The sequence below is a fragment of the Ranitomeya imitator genome, chromosome 1 (genome assembly GCF_032444005.1).
Source record: "Ranitomeya imitator isolate aRanImi1 chromosome 1, aRanImi1.pri, whole genome shotgun sequence".
NCBI classification, from domain to species: domain Eukaryota; kingdom Metazoa; phylum Chordata; class Amphibia; order Anura; family Dendrobatidae; genus Ranitomeya; species Ranitomeya imitator.
The window spans coordinates 252,993,919-253,013,512 of NC_091282.1; the positions used below are offsets into that span (position 1 = coordinate 252,993,919).

At 44.5% G+C, this 19,594-nt stretch overlaps 1 protein-coding gene across 1 annotated transcript in view; it reads left to right on the top strand.

The window, feature by feature from the left end:
- The window catches only part of KNTC1 (kinetochore associated 1), a 356,896-nt gene that overhangs the window by 236,732 nt on the left and 100,570 nt on the right, over positions 1–19,594 (top strand). Inside the window, exons 40-44 of the mRNA XM_069755662.1 lie at positions 5,792–5,896; positions 6,912–7,040; positions 7,125–7,241; positions 15,147–15,256; positions 15,344–15,548. Of these exons, the coding sequence (XP_069611763.1) occupies positions 5,792–5,896; positions 6,912–7,040; positions 7,125–7,241; positions 15,147–15,256; positions 15,344–15,548 (666 nt within the window). The remainder of the gene's footprint in view (positions 1–5,791; positions 5,897–6,911; positions 7,041–7,124; positions 7,242–15,146; positions 15,257–15,343; positions 15,549–19,594) is intronic.

The following is a 19,594-nucleotide window of genomic DNA, read 5'->3' on the forward strand; positions in this document are numbered from 1 at the left end:
GATCATTTTTGTGTAAACAAAAGCGATTTTTTATTTTCACGGCTCTACGTTATAAACTTCTGTGAAGCACTTGGGGGTTCAAAGTGCTCACCACACATCTAGATAAGTTCCTTAAGGGGTCTAGTTTCCAAAATGGTGTCACTTGTGGGGAGTTTCCACTGTTTAGGTGCATCAGGGGCTCTCTAAATGTGACATGGTGTCCGATCTCAATTCCAGCCAATTCTGCATTGAAAAAGTCAAACGGCGCTCCTTCACTTCTAAGTTCTGCGGTGCGCCCTAACAGTGGTTTACCCCCACATATGGGGTATTGGCGTATTCAGGAGAAATTGCATAACAAAATTTATGGTTACATTTCTGTTTTTACACTTGTGAAAATAAAAAAAATGGTTCTGAATTAAGATGTTTGCAAAAAAAAGTTAAATGTTCATTTTTTCCTTCCACATTGTTTCAGTTCCTGTGAAGCACGTAAAGGGTTAATAAACTTCTTGAATGTGGTTTTGAGAACCTTGAGGGGTGCAGTTTTTAGAATGGTGTCACACTTCATTATTTTCTATCATATAGACCCCTCAAAATGACTTCAAATGTGATGTGGTCCCTAAAAAAAAATGGTGTTGTAAAAATGAGAAATTGCTGGTCAACTTTTAACCCTTATAACTCCCTAACAAGAAAAAATTTTGTTTCCAAAATTGTGCTGATGTAAAGTAGACATGTGGGAAATGTTATTTATTAACTATTTTTCATGACATATCTCTCTGATTTAAGGGCATAAAAATACAAAGTTTGAAAATTGCAAAATTTTAAAAATTTTCGCCATATTTCCGTTTTTTTCATAAATAATCGCAAGTAATATCGAAGAAATGTTACCACTAACATGAAGTACAATATGTCACGAAAAAACAATCTCAGAATCAGCGGGATCCGTTGAAGCGTTCCAGAGTTATAACCTCATAAAGTGACAGTGGTCAGAATTGCAAAAATTGGCCTGGTCATTAAGTACCAAATTGGCTCTGTCACTAAGGGGTTAAGGATAACAATCAATGTTTTGGAGTGGCCATCAAAACACCTTGATCTGAATCCTATTGAAAATTTATGGGCAAAGCAGAAAAAACGGGTGCGAACAAGGCGAGTTACAAGCCTGGATCAGTTACACCAGTTTAGTCAGGAGGAATGGGCCCAAATTCCAACCATCTATTGTGAGAAGCTTGTGGAAGGATATCCCAAATGTTTGACCCAAGTCATTCAGTTTAACCCCTTAATCCCATATGACGTACTATCCCGTCGAGGTGACCTGGGACTTCATTCCCAGTGACGGGAAAGTACGTCATATGCGATCGGCTGCACTCACGGTGGGAGCACGGCCGGTTGTCAGCTGACTATCGCAGCTGACATCCGGCACTATGTGCCAGGAGTGGTCACGGACCGCTACTGGCACATTAAACCCCGGCACACTGCAATCAAAGATGATCGCAGTGTTCCGGCGGTATAGGGAAGCATTGCGCAGAGAGGGGCTCCCTGCGTGCTTCCCTGAGACCCTTGGAGCAACGCGATGTGATCGCGTTGCTCCGAGGGTCCCCTACCTCCTCCTCCCTGCAGTTCCGGATCCAAAGTGGCCACAGGGGACCTTCCTGGTCCTGCAGGGAGGTTGCTTGCAAGCGCCTGCTCAGAGCTGATCTGACACAGTGCTCCGCAAAGTGTCAGATCAGCGATCTGACCCTATTACATGCTGCCCCCCAGGGGCATTGTTATAGAGTAAAAAAAAAATATATATATTCACACATGTAAAAAAAAAAAAAAAAAAAAAGAAAAATTCCTAAGTAAAGAAAAAAAAATTGCTCCCATAAATACATTTCTTCATCTAAAAAAAAAACAATAAAAGTACACGTATTTTGTATCGCCGCGTCCGTAATGACCCAACCTATAAAACTGTCCCACTAGTTAACCCTTTGAGTGATCACCGTTAAAAAAAGGCAAAAAACAATGTTTTATTATCATACCACCGAACAAAAAGTGTAATAACACGCGATAAAAAAGACGAATATAAATAACCATGATACCGCTGAAAACGTCATCTTGTCCCGCAAAAAACGAGCTGCCATACGGCATCATCAGCGAAAAAATAAAAAAGTTATAGTCCTCAGAATAAAACGATGCAAAAATAATTATTTTTCTATAAAATAGTTTTTATCGTATAAAAGTGCCAAAACATGAAAAAATGATATAAATGAGGTATCGCTGTAATCGTACTGACCCGAATAATAAAACTGCTTTATCAATTTTACCAAACGTGGAACGGTATAAACGCACCCCCAAAAATAAATTCATGAATAACTGGTTTTTTGTCATTCTGCCTCACAAAAATCGCAATAAAAAGCGATCAAAAAATGTCACATGCCCGAAAATAGTACCAATTAATCAAAAAACAAGCAAAAAACAAAACCTCACATGACTCTGTGGACCAAAATATGTAAAAATTATACCTCTCAAAATGTGGAGACGCAAAAACTATTCTTTGCAATAAAAAGCATCTTTTAGTGTGTGACGGCTGCCAATCACAAAAATCCGCTAAAAAACCTGCTATAAAAGTTAATTATCACCCCCTTAGTTAGGGAAAAATAATAAAATTAAAAAAAGTATTTATTTCCATTTTACCATTAGGGTTGGGGCTAGGGTTGGGGTTAGGGCTGCAGTTAGGGTTGGGGCTGCAGATAAGGTTGGGGCTAGCTAAAGTAAGGGTTAGGGTGGGGGCTAAAGTTAGGGTTGGGGCTAAATTTAGGGTTTGGAATACATTAACGGTTGGGATTAGGATTAGGGGTGTGTCAGGGTTAGGGTTATGGTTGGGATTAGAGTTAGGGGTGTGGTTATGGTTGGGATTAGGGTTAGGGGTCTGTTGAGGTTAGGGGTGTGTTGGGGTTAGGGGTGTGGTTAGGGTTATGGGTAGAGTTGGGATTAGGGTTAGGGGTGTGTTTGGGTTAGGGTTTCAGTTAGAATTGGGGGCTTCCACTGTTTAGGCACATCAAGGGCTCTCCAAGCGCGTCCAATCTCAATTCCAGCCAATTCTGCGTTGAAAAAGTAAAACAGTGCTCCTTCCCTTCCGAGCTTTCCCGTTTGCCCAAACAGGGGTTTACCCTAATATATGGGGTATCACCGTACTCAGGACCAATTGGACAACAACTTTTGGGGTCCAATTTCTCCTGTTACCCTTGGGAAAATAAAAATTTGGGGGGCTTGTGGGGGTTTCTACTGTTTAGGCACAGCAGGGGCTCTGCAAACATAACGACGCCCGCAGACCATTCCATCAAAGTCTGCATTCCAAAACATCACTACTTCCCTTCCGAGCCCCGACGTGTGCCCAAACAGTGGTTCCCCCCAGATATGGGGTATCAGCGTACTCAGCACAAACTGGACAACAACTTTTGGGGTCCAATTTCTCCTGGTACCCTTGTGAAAATAAAAAATTGCTTGCTAAAAAATAATTTTTGTGGAAAAAAATGATTTTTTTATTTTCACGGCTCTGCGTTATAAACTGTAGTGAAACACTTAAGGGTTAAAAGTTCTCACAACACATCTAGATAAGTTCCTTGGGGGGGTCTAGTCTCCAATATGGGGTCACTTGTGGGAGGTTTCTACTGTTTAGGTACAATAGGGGCTCTACAAAAGCAATGTGACGCCTGCAGACCATTCCATCTAAGTCTGCATTCCAAACGGCGCTCCTTCCCTTCCGAGCTCTGCCATGCACCCAAACGGTGGTTTCCCCCCACATATGGGGTATCGGCGTACTCAGGACAAATTGGACAACAACGTTTAAGGTCCAATTTCTCCTGTTACCCTTGGGAAAATACAAAACTGGGGGCTAAAAAATAATTTTTGTGAAAAAAAAAAAAAGAATTTTTATTTTCACGGCTCTGCGTTATAAACTGTAGTGAAACACTTGGGGGTTGAAAACTCTCACAAAACATCTAGATAAGTTCCCTAGGGGGTCTGCTTTCCAAAATGGTGTCACTTGTGGGGGATTTTAATGTTTAGGCACATCCGGGGCTCTCCAAACGCGACATGGTGTCCCATCTCAATTCCAGTCAATTTTGCATTGAAAAGTCAAACGGCGCTCCTTCCCTTCCGAGCTCTGCTATGCGCCCAAACAGTGGTTTACTCCCACATATCGGGTATCGGCGTACTCAAGACAAATTGCACAACAACTTTTGGGTTCAAATTTCTTCTCTTACCCTTGGGAAAATAAAAAATTGGGGGCAAAAGGATCACTTTTGTGAAAATATGATTTTTTATATTTACGGCTCTACATTATAAACTTTTGTGAAGCAGTTGGCGGGTCAAAGTGCACACCACACATCTAGATAAGTTCCTTAGGGGGTCTACTTTCCAAAATGGAGTCACTTGTGGGGGGTTTTAATGTTTAGGCACATCAGGGGCTCTCCAAACGCAACATGGTGTCCCATCTCAATTCTAGTCAATTTTGCATTGAAAAGTCAAACGGCGCTCCTTCCCTTCCGAGCTCTGCCATGCGCCCAAACAGTGGTTTAACCCCACATATGGGGTATCGGCGTACTCAGGACAAATTGTACAACAACTTTTGGGGTCCATTTTATCCTGTTACCCTTGGTAAAATAAAACAAATTGGAGCTGAAGTAAATTTTTTGTGAAAAAAAGTTAAATGTTCGTTTTTTTTGTTTTTTTTAAACATTCCAAAAATTCCTGTGAAACACCTGAAGGGTTAATAAACTTCTTGAATGTGGTTTTGAGAACCTTGAGGGGTGCAGTTTTTAGAATGGTGTCACACTTGGTTATTTTCTATCATATAGACCCCTCAAAATGACTTCAAATTTGATGTGGTCCCTAAAACAAAAAAAGGTGTTGTAAAAATGAGAAAATGCTGGTCAACTTTAACCCTTATAACTCCCTAAAAAAAAAAAAAAAAAAAAAAAAAAAATTTGGTTCCAAAATTGTGCTGATGTAAAGTAGACAGGTGGGAAATGTTACTTATTAAGTATTTTGTGTGACTTTTCTCTGTGATTTAAGGGCATAAAAATTCAAAGTTGGAAAATTGCAAAATTTCCGCCAAATTTCCGTTTTTTTCACAAATAAACGCAGGTAATATCAAAGAAATTTTACCTCTATCATGAAGTACAATATGTCACGGGAAAACAGTGTCAGAATCATCAGGATCAGTTGAAGCGTTCCAGAGTTATAACCTCATAAAGGGACAGTGGTCAGAATAGTAAAAATGGTCCAGGTCATTAACGTGCAAAGCACCTTTGGGGGTTAAGGGGTTAAAGGCAATGGTACCAAATACTAATGAAATGTATGTAAACTTTTGACTTTGCAGTAAGTAATAAAAATGCCTTAAAACATTCTCTCTCATTATTCTGGCATTTGGCAAATAGTAATAATTACGGTAATCCTAATTGACCTAAACGGGAAAGGTTTATTCTGATTTCATGTCAGATTTTGAGAAAAACATGCATGTGTCTTTTTATATAATATCTATAAACTTCTGGTTTCAATTGTACATAAAGTGCAGCACAGATTAATCACAACTAAACGCAGATATCCTTAGATCAGTAATAAAACAGACATTTATAGGACATTTTATACCTTTCACAAATTATGAAAAAATATTCCACACATCCTGCACTGAACTATTGCACATAATTTATTATAGATTTTAGGAGTCAGTCCATTTTATACTGACTCCGACTCCACAACCCTGGTTGTGACCAGTATTTCTACATATTTCATCCTTATAATAAAACCATTTTTTGTTACTTTTTTTCCCTAGTTGCATGATGAAAAAGTGATGGCAGAGACAAAAACATTTATAGCAATTATGGGTGAAAACACGGTTGGACTCGTAAAAAACACTGCAATGGCCTTATTACATAAGGTGAGGAAACAAAGTTTTTGCTGACATGTCTCTGCACTAAAAATTACAGACTAACCCCACTAGCATGCAATAACCTAAAACCTTCAATGCAAAAAATGAATGTGAATGCATCATATATTTATAGAAGACCTATCAGCTCTTCGGTCTGGTAACATGCATACAGTTGTATTCTTTATGCGCTCACATTTCTGGAACATCTTCTCTAACTTCTCTGCATTGTTCTTCCTTGGTTACATTGTGATTAGAAATTTAGGAATAAATTGGCAACTGGATGTTGCCACTTGGAGATGTGTCTCTGCAGTTGACGCTGTCCTCTTAATTGCTATGTATGGACATATCCTATTAAAAAGTTATCAATTGAAGGGGTTCTCTGATAAATATAATATTTATAAATACACATTTAAATATTAATCCTTTTTCGAAATACTTTTATTTAGTAAAAAGTATTCATAATCTAGTGTACTATGTCAGGATTTCAAAGATGGCAACTGCCATATATCATTGTGCGGTCTGTCCTAGATTTGACAGACCGCGCATTAGGTGGGCTGCGGGAAGAACATCCACTTGAGACAGAAGTCACGTCACCACAGTGTCCGATCAGGCATAGTGAATGCACACTCCTCTGTTCAGTCAACCTGACAGGACACTGAGTGGAGCCAGACTAAAAGAGAAGATAAATAACTTTCTTTATCTGACTGAGAAGGAACATTCATCTCAGTCAGCCTGACACTTTCAGTGCAGCTGTTTCCTTCTTTATGTAGCCCGTCCTACTGTGTGTCTTCTGAAATCTAGCATGGGCTGCATGGTGTGACAGTTCCCTGTTTAAAGGGGTTTTTCAAGCACAGGAGTATTATTGTGCTGTTTTTTTTATAGTGATCCAGCCCAGCACCCTGAAGAAAAAAAAATGACTGTTTTTCTCTTACTAAAAAACAAAAATTGTGAAACCAGCCTAAATAAGGCTGTTTTCTTGTTGGTATATGTTATTAATATGTATGTGTATATTTGATTGAGACAGGTTTTCAATTGTCGAGTGGTGGATTGTAACCTTGCGCTGGCATACTGCTCTCTACTCCCCAAGAAAGACGTTTTCGAAAAGCTTTGGACTGTCATAAACAACACATGGCAAAATTACAGCAAGGTTTTGGTATGTTGAGCTTTACATGACGAAATGTTTGAAAGTTGGACATTTTGCTTTAAAAAAAATAAACCACAAATATCTTTTTTATAGGCTATAGCTGTGGTTGGAGCTCAGCTTGCCCTTGTGTATCTCGAAGATGAAGAACGAATCAAATTTCGGGAACTTATTACTGATGCAGAATGGGGCATCCAGCTCAGTAATATTGGAGTAAGTGACGTATATAGGAACATATATTGGGCAGGTGACATTCTTTGTTTTTCTGTAACCTAAGATTAAATATATTGTATTATCAGTGCCCTCCAGTCATCAATATAAATTATAAAGGCTACTTCCATTTTGAAGTATTTACTTTTTTAATTATTACATTTTGTCACGTCGATATTGATATTGGTTTGGACCCAGTACATAAAAACTGCATGATCACAGAAAACAGAAGTATTTTCATGGGTAAACCAGAGAAAGTGCTTATTGTAGAACTGTAAATATATAAATTGTTTGTCTCATGACAGATATTTCTTTTGGTAAAGTGCAAAACAATCAACCACCAGCACACGGATGTAGAAAGCACGCTCCAAAGTCCAAGGATCCAATTGGACCAAAGTCACAAGAAGAAAAGAGAAAGAGCAGCATCCATACCAGGTGAATAATATCCAAAACGGTCTTTATACTGCCATCCAATAGATACTTGACAAAGGCCACTCTGGCCGAAACGTTGTATCTATTGGATGGCAGAATAAAGACCGTTTTGGATATTATTCACCTGGTATGGATGCTGCTCTTTCTCTTTTCTTCTAGATATTTCTTTTGGTGTCTAATAGATACCAGTACTCAATTTTACTGTACTAAAGCAAGGAAATGTGCGATACATGAAATGTGAATAGCATAATGGCTTGTGAAATCTATGAAAAAACACATGAGATGCTTAGCACAAGATTTGGCCAAATATTTTGAGCCCATCCACCAAACGTCAAGGTAATCTCAGATCAGATGCTTTAGTACAGTAAAATTAAGTGCAGCCATTGATCTATTTGCTATATGTCTTTTTTGGTTATGCACCAGTTCAGATTAGATTAGATTAGATTGCTGTTCAGTCAGTTTTCCTATATTTACTATGTACTATTTTTCTGACTTGAACGCCCCGCCCTTCACCATGCTGTGATTTTAATTACATCCAAACACAGTTGGTTCCGACCTTCCTATAAATGCAGGCTTTACCACGTTATTAGCCATAGGTAAGTGTTCACACTAGGCAGTAAGGTCAGGTACCCATCCGATCTGAGATTACCTTGACATTTGGTGGATGGGCTCACAATTTTTGGCCAAATCTTGTGCTAAGCATCTCATGTGTTTTTTCATAGATTTCACAAGCCATTATGCTATTCACATTTCATGTATCGCACATTTCCTTGCTTTAGTACAGTAAAATTGAGTGCAGCCATTGATCTATTTGCTATATAAGTCTTTTTTTGGTTATGCACCAGTTCAGACTAGATTGCTGTTCAGTCAGTTTTCCTATATTTAATAGATACCAGTAACACCTATCCACAGCGATTCACTGACTTTAGTGTCGGGACTACTTCACTGCTATAAGTTCTGAATACATCCAAACAAATGTGCGGCCTCCTCTCTTGTCATCGGGGTAAGGGCACTAATTTGAGAACATATCCCTTGGATATGCCATAATTATCTGTCATGAAGACAACCCCTAAGTACTAAGATCCTGGTAAAGTGTTAGAAGACCTTTCCTTTACACTTAAGGCACTTTTTCTTTAATATTGATAATAAGCTAATATTTCTCTATCGCCTTTCATTGGGGGACACAGGAACCATGGGGTGTATGCTGCTGCCACTAGGAGGCTGACACTATGCAAATAAAAAGTTAGCTCCTCCTCTGCAGTATACACCCTACCGACAGGAAGTAGGATATTCAGTTTAGCTTAGTGTCAGTAGGAGGTGGACACGGGTCTTTCATTAGACCCTTATCTACCTCAATGTGCGTCGTTTCCTTTCAGGTTTTTCCGGAGGGATACAGGGTGAACAGTCACACCTGTAGTCCCACAATGTGGACTATGAGTACGGCGTGTACTGCCACCCCGTATCCTCATAGATCCCTCACCAGGACCAAGATCCTAGCACACAAGCGTGCTTAGAAGTCCGGTCCTGGCTCCGTCCCCCACCCACTCGCCCACCAGAGTCTGTCGGTCGGAGGAGACGAGGACGTCCATCAGCTCCGTGGACGTCTCATTCCTTCCAGGTTAGTACCGGCGGGGGATGTTTAGGTGAGTATTTTCCCTCCCCACCCTGTGGCTTCCCTGGATCCTAAAAAGGGGGTTCCTATTTAGGGGTTTTCTGATGCGAATCGCATCTCTTTTCAGCCGCGCCACTTCCGTGGATGCGGCCTCCCTGTCCCGGCGCGGCTGCCTTTACGGAACACCGCGCCGCTTCTTGTCCGGGCACGCTATCTGCGTGGCCGTGCCCAGGGGGGGACATTCCCGCCTCGGGTCATGCAGGCTTCCCCCCCCCCCCCCCCTGCCCTCTATCCAGCCCCAGCTTTAGCGCGGCCCTCAGTGGCTCCCCTGCTCCGGCCGCTGTATGCGGCCGTTCATTTCCTTTCAGCGCGGCGGCTTACCAGCCGCCGCATCGCTGCGGCTTCCCTGCTCCGGCCGCTGTATGCGGCTGTTCATTTCTTTTCAGCACGGCCGCCGCATCGCTAATCGGGCCCCCTGCAGCTGCGTCCCTCTGGCCGCTTACAGCGCCGCGCATCCTCCCTCAGCGTGGCGGCTTGCCAGACCGCCTCACCGCTTTGGACCGGCGGCTGCGCTACTCTCGCCGCTGTAGGCGGCCGCTCACCTATCGCTTTCTGCGGCGCACTGTTCACCGCTGCGGCCCTTCCATGCCGGCACCGATCGCTAATTTAGGCCCCGGCTTCTGCCTGGGCCTACTTCCGGTGCCGGACTCCTCCCCCTTTCTTCTCTCATCGGGCGGGCTTTTCTCCCGCCCGACATTTTCACTGCGGCCCGCCTTCTCTCCGCCCACTGGCGCCATCTTGGGACTCCTTTACATGCACCTCTCATCCGTCGCCACATCTCAGGAGCCCATACCGCGGTCACATCCGCAGATCGGTCCAATTTGCGGCAGGAGCTCATATCACCCTCCTGCCTAAAAGACGACTTCTTACCGGAGGCCCATCCTATCAAGCCGAACAGCGTCCTCCGGATCCCGTTTTTCGTCTACCGTGAGTAGTTCTGCTCTGCAGACCGACACTCCCCTCTGCCCCCACCCCCCCCTGCCCTCTATCCACTCGGGCAAAAAAGGGGGCCATTTTCGTCTTCCTACTCCTGCAGCAACCCGATTGTGCCCACCGCCCAGGATCCCCCAGCCGATCCGCCCGAGAGTGATTCCCCAGTCCCAGGCTGGGCCTCCTCTCCGTCTCAATCGGTGGCCAATCTAACACGGGTGTCTCAACCCTGGTGTCCGTGCTGGATCGGTTACCCCTGCAGACCCCCGCAGTAGCCACCGGGTCGCTGAAAGCTCCGTCCGAGCCCTCCAAGGCTAGCTGAAAAAGGTCCAGACAGGAATGCCAGTCTGAGTCCTCTTCTCGCTCCATCTCGACACTCGGTCCTCCTCTGCAGTCGACGTCCTCCCGATCCTCCTCCCCTGAGTCAGGCGAGGCATTCTCTGATACGCCTTCGGAGGATAATTTGCGGCCGGATTCGAACCAAATCGCTAACATGAGGGATATGGTTCAAAGCCTCATTGGAGCGACCAATCAGACCTGTGGCATCAAAGATTCCTCTACGAAACCTGCAGATCAGGCGGTTTCGTTTAGACGGTCCAAGCTACCTCCCAAGGTATTTGCTCCTCATCCTGAATTCAAGGAGCTTCTGTCCAGAGAAAGAGCGAATTCGACCAGACGTTCTCAAAGAGACAGTCTTGGAGTCTCATATCTCTTTCCTCCGGATCTCATTGCCAACCGGAATGAGAGGCATTAGAGAACGACCTCTCCCCCTGTGGATCCGTCGGCTGCTAAACTTGCCACCAACACAGTCCTTACGCTGTCCGGTGGGCGGCTCTGAAAGATTCCATCGATAGGATCATGGAATCCTTCGTGAAGTCGGCTCTCAAAACTGCCGAATCATCCCAATGCCCAGCTTGGGCTTCCACTTGGGTTTCGAAGTCTGTATCCGAGGGGCTAAACAACTCCGTTGGGGCATTCAAGCTGGAGCTCCATCAGGTCGGCTGGCGGAACTTGCCTCCCAGATTTCTCACGCCGGGGAATAATTTGTGCCCTGGACGTCGCGTCTTCTGCCGCACAGGCGTCCAGTAATGTTGTTGCCAGCTGTCGCACTGTTTGGCTCAAGAGTCATCAAAGAAGTCCCTTACGAGCCTGCCTTTTCAGGGTTCACGTCCTTTTCGGTTCCAAGCTGGACCAAATTTATTAAGGACGACACTGGCGGCACCAGTCCCCTTCTCCAGACCTCGCCTACTTCCCCTTAGGCGGCTACTTCGGTCTTTTTGACTTTTTTCGTAGTTTTGCGGCATCAGATTCCTCTTCGCAATAGCAGAGGCCTCTGGCACGTTAGGTAGAAGAAGGTATTCTTCGACTCACTCTTTCCTGGCGTGCCTGCTACTCCTAAGGTGGATTCTCCAGGTCCAGGACTGGAAGTTCCACCTAGGCATGACCCACGACTAGGCCCCAGCCCGTTTCTCAGACCGGGCAACCGTCTCCTGTTCCTCAGGGACGTCTGGGTCTCCTCAGTAGAGGGCGCATGGGCCAGGGCACTTGTATCCTCTAGATACAAAATCTTCATTTCACGGTCCTGGGATCGTTTTCTTCAAATCCCAACCTCCAAGAGACCCCGCTCTAGTCCCGGGTTTCTTTACAGCCATTGTTTCCCTCCTTAAATCTGGGGTAAACGTTCCCGTCCCAGAACAGGAATGGTTCATCGGTTCACAGGCTTCTCTTCGAATCTTTCTGTACTGACAGAGGACAGCAGGGTTCGTCCCAGTCCGGATCTCCATTTGCTGTACAGGAAGTTTCGTCGGAGACACTTCAGGATGATATTCCCTCGTTCAGTAATCACTTTCATGGAGGCTCAGGAATTTCGGTTTCAGGCTCCCGAAAGTCTATCCATCTTTTCCGACATTCTAACCGTTGCGGGTGGCTCATCAACAGGAAGAAGTTCCGTCTTGTTCAGCGTCTCGTATCTCTGGGCATGTTCTTCGACACTTGTCGGACCAGAGTCTTCCTTCCCGAGGACAGGATATCCCTCCTTTGTCAGGAAGTTCGCTTGCTCCAGGGTTCTCGGCCCTAAGGAGGTTTGGTTGCAACATCGGAAGCAGTTTGCCCTTCGCCCGTTTCTTTCAAGACTTCTTCAGCAGGCTATTTTATCGCAGGGTACAGGTCTGTCTTCTCCCTGCATCGTCCGATCCGGCTTTCTCCCAGGTCAAATGGTTCCTCGACTGGTGGCCGAGGTCACTTCTCTTATCCCAGAGTAGATCCTTCACAGCATATCCTTCCTTCCAGTTCCCTGGCAGGTGGTGACGACGGACGCCCGTCCGCTCGCGGAGGCGCGGGGCTTTGTCTCCTGTTCTTTCAGGGTTGTTGGTCGGTGCAGGAGCCTCCTTTGCCGATCAATGTCCTCGAGTCCCGGATCATCTTTTCTGTCTTTCCTTCACTGGGTAAGGATTCTCAGCAGCCTGCCAATTCGAATCCAGACAGACAATGACACAGCAGTGCATATGTCTACCACCAGGGGTGGACTCGGCGTTTGCTGGCCTCGGCCGAGATTCCAGGACCCTCCTTTGGACAGAGGCAACGGTCCTGGTGAGCTCCGCAGTGCATGTCCCCGGCGTGGACATTTAGGCCGCCGACTTCCTCGGCCGCGAGGGCCTCGCGGCAGGGGAATGGTACTTCAGGAGGTTTCCTATCGGATTGCTCTTCGATGGGGGACTCCAGAGGTGGACCTCATGGCGTCCCCATTGAACAGGAGGTCCCTCGGGTCGGCCCAGGGTCCCGTGATCCTCTCAGTGGTGTTGTCTCTCTGGCCATTCCTCGGTCGCAGTTCGGGCTCCCCTATCGGTTCCCACGCCTTCCCTTGCTTTCCAAGCTGTCGAAAAAGATCAAGGCTGGATGGGTGCCGGTCATTCTGATCGTCCCGGATTGGCCAAGGAGGTCTTAGTTTGCAGACATCGCCAATCTTCCGCGGACACCCCTGGTGTCTTCCGGGCGGACCCGATCTGCTGTCTCAGGGTCCGATCTGCCACCCGAATTATCGGTCGCTCAGTTTAACGGCGTGGCTGTGGACTCCACAGTTCTAAGAGCGTCCGGCCTTTCGGCCCAGATGAGTCACTCTATAATCCAGGCTGGGAAGCCTTTGTCTTCTTCCAGGATCTACTATCGTACCTGGAAGGCTTACTTTCGTTGATGCGAGTCCAACCACTTTTCACCTATGTCCTTTTTCCCTGCCTTCCATTTGGTTTTCCTTCAGGCAGGGCTGGATTCGGGCTTCGCTCTTAGTTCCCTAAAGGACCAGGTTCCTGCGCTCTTCTTCCCTTTCAGAAGATGTTATCTTCTCAGCCACAGGTTAAGACCTCCCTTCAAGGAGTAGCCCACGCTGTCCCTCCGTACAGGGCCTCTGTGGATTCATGGGATTTATAGGTTGGATTGGTTGTGCTTAGGGGTTCCCCCCTTTGAGCCTCTCAGGGAGTTTTCCCTGTCAGTTCTATCTCGGAAGGTGACTTTTCTCAGGTCCATCTTTTTGATCCGCCGCGTTTTTGAGTTGGCGGCCGCTTCTTGCCGACCTCCTTTTTTGATTTTAAACCAGGACAAGGTGGTCCCAGGCCTCTGCCTTCCTTCCTTTCTCGAGGTGGTTTTTCATCTTTCCACCTCAACGAGGACATCGTTATACCTTTCCTTTTGTCCAGCTCCGATTCATCCTCTGGAGTGATCGTTGAACAGGCTGGGCCTCGTCAGGGCAGTGAGGATCTCCCTGGCTAGCACAGCCGTTTTCCGAAAGATGGATTCTCTTTTCGCCATCCCTGATGGCGTGCGTAGAGGCCTGCCGACTTCCAAGGCGACTATTGCTCGCTCTATCAGATCGGCAATGGCGACTATTGCTCGCTCTATCAGATCGGCAATTTTGGAAGCTTTACCGGGTCAAGAACAAGAGTGCCCCCTCCTGAGATAAAGGCTCACTCTACCCGGGCAGTCGGCGCTTCCAGTGCGGTACATCACAGGGTTATCGCTGACGGCTTTGCAAGCGGCACCTGGTCTTCCATCCACACGTTTCGCCGAACTACGGCGGACTCCAGCCTGGGCAGAAGGATCCTGCAGGCGGCAGTGGTGAGTCCTCGGACCTGATGGAAGTCGGTTTTTCCCACCCCAGGGACTGCTTTGGGACGTCCCATGGTTCCTGTGTCCCCCAATGAAAGGCGATAGAGAAAACAGGATTTTTGGTTGCTTACCGTAAAATCTGTTTCTCGGAGCCTTCATTGGGGGACACAGCACCCTCCCAAGTTGAACAGCTCTGTTTACTGTATACGTTTGAGTTCTTTGAACACTCTTCGAGTGTTTGAAACTGTTAATCTATGGAGCGCCGTAGAATTTGTTGGCGCTATGTGAATAAAGTTTATTATTATTCCTCTTTTACACGTTGCTTCTCCTACTGCTTTCTCACTAACTGAATATCCTACTTCCTGTCGGTAGGGTGTATACTGCAGAGGAGGAGCTAACTTTTTATTTGCATAGTGTCAGCCTCCTAGTGGCAGCAGCATACACCCCATGGTTCCTGTGTCCCCCAATGAAGGCTCCGAGAAACAGATTTTACGGTAAGCAACCAAAAATCCTGTTTTTATACCAGCCTTATGTGCTGTAAATGTAGGAATTGTTGAAATTTAGTAACCTTCATTTATGAAAATTATTTTCTATAATAAAATCCTATAATATTCCATAATCCCCTGTACTGATCCTATTCTTATTAAGTAAATTGGTTATGGTTTATTCATGTTTCTTAACACTTTTAATTTGGAACATGTAATATAAAATGAATAGGCGGAGACTAAATGCAAAATGCTTTACATGAGACAAGTCTTTGCAAATTTATTTTGCAGATTTCTTTTCAGTCTGCCTTTAGACAAAATTCTGGAGAGAAGAAAGAGCTTATTTCCACCTTAGTTCAAAACTCCCGTGTGGATACAGCTCTCATCTTGAAGTACTGCAGGTAAGAACCGTACTTGCTCATTATACATGGACTTGTATTCATTTTATGTAAACTGTACAAATTTTCTTCTTGGTTTATGTTTGGCAGCACTTTTATGTTGGACTCTGATGCTGCCCTTCAGCTTTATATCGAAACTCTACTTCTTTCTGGCTCAAGTTGGAAAAACAGCCATGATGATTGTGTTGTGGACGCCAATGAACATTCTAAGCTGGTGGCAAAAGCAAAACAGATTATCCCTCTACTAAATAGCACCCAAGACCTTGTTGTCAGTCTGAGTGGAATTTTACATAAGGTAAATGAAATCAGCACCCATTGCAATCATGCTGTGCTGACATTAGTATAGCAAAGCTTCACATTTTTTGATAAATAAGATCCGCGTTAAATGTATCTTTAACAGTAAAAACTTTTGCCACTCCTAATCTTCATGGGAACCTAATCGGTTATGTTCATCCCATATTAGCAAGTTATTTTACATCTACAGTATATGTGATTACTTGCTGGGACCTGCACCAATCCCTAAGCTCTGCAATGCCCTATCAGGTTGGGGCGCCAGCCACCCCTAAATCTATGAGACTGCTCTGCTGCTTGTGTGTCTCACCACTTTGCTGACCAAGGTAAAGTGTAACTGCAGCAGCCAAAAAGTATAGTGACCTTGTTCTTCATTGCAGTGGCGGACACAGAAGAGAACCCCTATGTAAAAATAATATATGGCCTTTTGCAGTCCAATAGCTCATTAAAATGCACAACTTCACCTGCTTTGGATGTGGAGATGGGCCCCCTACTTAAGTCCCTGTTTGGTTGCACCAATGATATGTCCGCCCCTGCTTTCTTGTGACTTTGCTGCTGTGATTAGGCAGTGTGATAAAGCATGAAGTGTCATACCTGGAGAGAATAGAGAAATTATTACCGTATTATGATGGCTAGTAAATTGAGGAGTGGCAGGGAACCTGAACAATAGTAAAGAGTTACATTTTATATTTCGAGATATATATATATATATATATATATATATATATATATATATATATATATATATATATATATATATATATATATATATATATATACAGTGCGGCAAAAAAGTATTTAGTCAGTCAGCAATAGTGCAAGTTCCACCACTTAAAAAGATGAGAGGCGTCTGTAATTTACATCATAGGTAGACCTCAACTATGGGAGACAAACTGAGAAAAAAAAATCCAGAAAATCACATTGTCTGTTTTTTTAATATTTTATTTGCATATTATGGTGGAAAATAAGTATTTGGTCAGAAACAAAATTTCATCTCAATACTTTGTAATATATCCTTTGTTGGCAATGACAGAGGTCAAACGTTTTCTGTAAGTCTTCACAAGGTTGCCACACACTGTTGTTGGTATGTTGGCCCATTCCTCCATGCAGATCTCCTCTAGAGCAGTGATGTTTTTGGCTTTTCGCTTGGCAACACGGACTTTCAACTCCCTCCAAAGGTTTTCTATAGGGTTGAGATCTGGAGACTGGCTAGGCCACTCCAGGACCTTGAAATGCTTCTTACGAAGCCACTCCTTCGTTGCCCTTGCGGTGTGCTTTGGATCATTGTCATGTTGAAAGACCCAGCCACGTTTCATCTTCAATGCCCTTGCTGATGGAAGGAGGTTTGCACTCAAAATCTCATGATACATGGCCCCATTCATTCTTTCATGTACCCGGATCAGTCGTACTGGCCCCTTTGCAGAGAAACAGCCCCAAAGAATGATGTTTCCACTACCATGCTTTACAGTAGGTATGGTGTTTGATGGATGCAACTCAGTATTCTTTTTCCTCCAAACACGACAAGTTGTGTTTCTACCAAACAGTTCCAGTTTGGTTTCATCAGACCATAGGACATTCTCCCAAAACTCCTCTGGATCATCCAAATGCTCTCTAGCAAACTTCAGACGGGCCCGGACATGTACTGGCTTAAGCAGTGGGACACGTCTGGCACTGCAGGATCTGAGTCCATGGTGGCGTAGTGTGTTACTTATGGTAGGCCTTGTTACATTGGTCCCAGCTCTCTGCAGTTCATTCACTAGGTCCCCCCGCGTGGTTCTGGGATTTTTGCTCACCGTTCTTGTGATCATTCTGACCCCATGGGGTGGGATTTTGCGTGGAGCCCCAGATCGAGGGAGATTATCAGTGGTCTTGTATGTCTTCCATTTTCTAATTATTGCTCCCACTGTTGATTTCTTCACTCCAAGCTGGTTGGCTATTGCAGATTCAGTCTTCCCAGCCTGGTGCAGGGCTACAATTTTGTTTCTGGTGTCCTTTGACAGCTCTTTGGTCTTCACCATAGTGGAGTTTGGAGTCAGACTGTTTGAGAGTGTGCACAGGTGTCTTTTTATACTGATAACAAGTTTAAATAGGTGCCATTACTACAGGTAATGAGTGGAGGAAAGAGGAGACTCTTAAAGAAGAAGTTACAGGTCTGTGAGAGCCAGAAATCTTGATTGTTTGTTTCTGACCAAATACTTATTTTCCACCATAATATGCAAATAAAATGTTAAAAAAACAGACAATGTGATTTTCTGGATTTTTTTTTCTCAGTTTGTCTCCCATAGTTGAGGTCTACCTATGATGTAAATTACAGACGCCTCTCATCTTTTTAAGTGGTGGAACTTGCACTATTGCTGACTGACTAAATACTTTTTTGCCCCACTGTATATATATATATATATACACACACACACATTTACATATATCATGCCCCAGCACACTGCTTTTAATGAATACATGAATGCCTCTATTGGTATATAGGTTTAAAAAAAAAAAAAGTGAGATACTTTCTTATCATTTCTAGATATAAATGCTTAAAATCATGCAACTTCAACGAGGTGACCTTATTTTGGATGGTCCCTATCGCCAGAGTCCTACCTCTCCATGTGCTGTGTACAGAGCTTACAGTTTTAGAATGCTATTAACCTGCAGGTTAACCCCGTATTTGCAGTTTAATAGTGTTTTGGCACATTAGACGTTCCTTTTAAAGATCATGGCTCCCTTCCTCACCTGACCTGAACCCCTCTTAATTGGATGATGTGTATGTTAAAGGAAAACCATACACCTCTCTGAACAGGCCTGGGAGGCTCTGGTTGGTGCGTCCCAAAAAGTTGATGATCAATAGATTGAGAAACTGACAGATTCCAAGGATAGAAGGCTTATGACGGTTAATTTAATTGGTCATTTTTTTTTTTGTAAATGTCAGAAATGTACAGGGTGGAGCGCGGTAATTTGCTTTTTTGCACTGCATGCTGTGGCGGCACTGTCGGTCGAAGAGAGGGGAGAGTGGGTGTGGCTTACAGTGGCTGATGGGAGATTTGTATTCCTCTGCCTTTCAGTTGCCATCATGCAGTGGACACGTGAGGAGAGGTCATTTTGTGTTGAAGCGTATTTTTCAAATGCCCACTCGATCATTGCAGTGCAGTGTGCTTTTCGTTTACAATTCGCTGTTCCTCCACGCGGACGTGTTCCTGGACGGCAATCAATTGTAAATTGGGTGAATGCATTCAGAATAGCAGGGAATGTGTCATGTGTACGAAGGGGACCTGAGAGAAGGATTACAACACCACAAAACATCGAGAGAGTTAGAGCAGCAGTACTGCAATCTCCGAAACGCTCTGCTCGGAAGCAATCATTTGCTCTTGGCATTTCAAGACGTTCTCTCCACCGGATTCTTCATGATGAACTGAATTTTCACCCGTATAAAATGTGCGTGGTCCAACATTTGTCAGCATGGGACTATTTGACACGGCGGACCTCTTGTGAAGACATGTTAGCAACGATACCCCGTGACGCAATTGTGTTTTTTTCTGATGAGGCACATTTTCACCTCAGTGGGTGTGTAAACAAACAAAATATGCATTACTGGAGTGAAACAAACCTCAGAGAAGTTCACGAGAGACCTCTGCATTCGGACCGCGTCACTGTGTGGTGCGCCATATCACGAGTAGGCATCATTGGTCCTTACTTTTTTCAGGATAATGGTCGTGCCATAACTGTGAACTCCGAACGGTACTTGTCTATGATACAGGATTATTTTCAGCCGGCTCTTGAGGCAATGGAACTAGAGGATACATGGTTCCAACAGGATGGTGCCACTGCACACACAGCGAGGGTTACCATGAATTGTTTGAGGCAAATGTTTCCTGGACGGCTTATCTCTTTGAGGGGAGATGTGAACTGGCCAGCACGCTCACCAGATTTAGCCCCATGCGATTTTTTCCTTTGGGGTTACCTGAAGTCTAAGGTGTATATCAACCGTCCCAACACCTTGGAAGACCTAAGGAACAATATTGAAGCTGAAATTGGCAGAATACCAGTTTACATGCT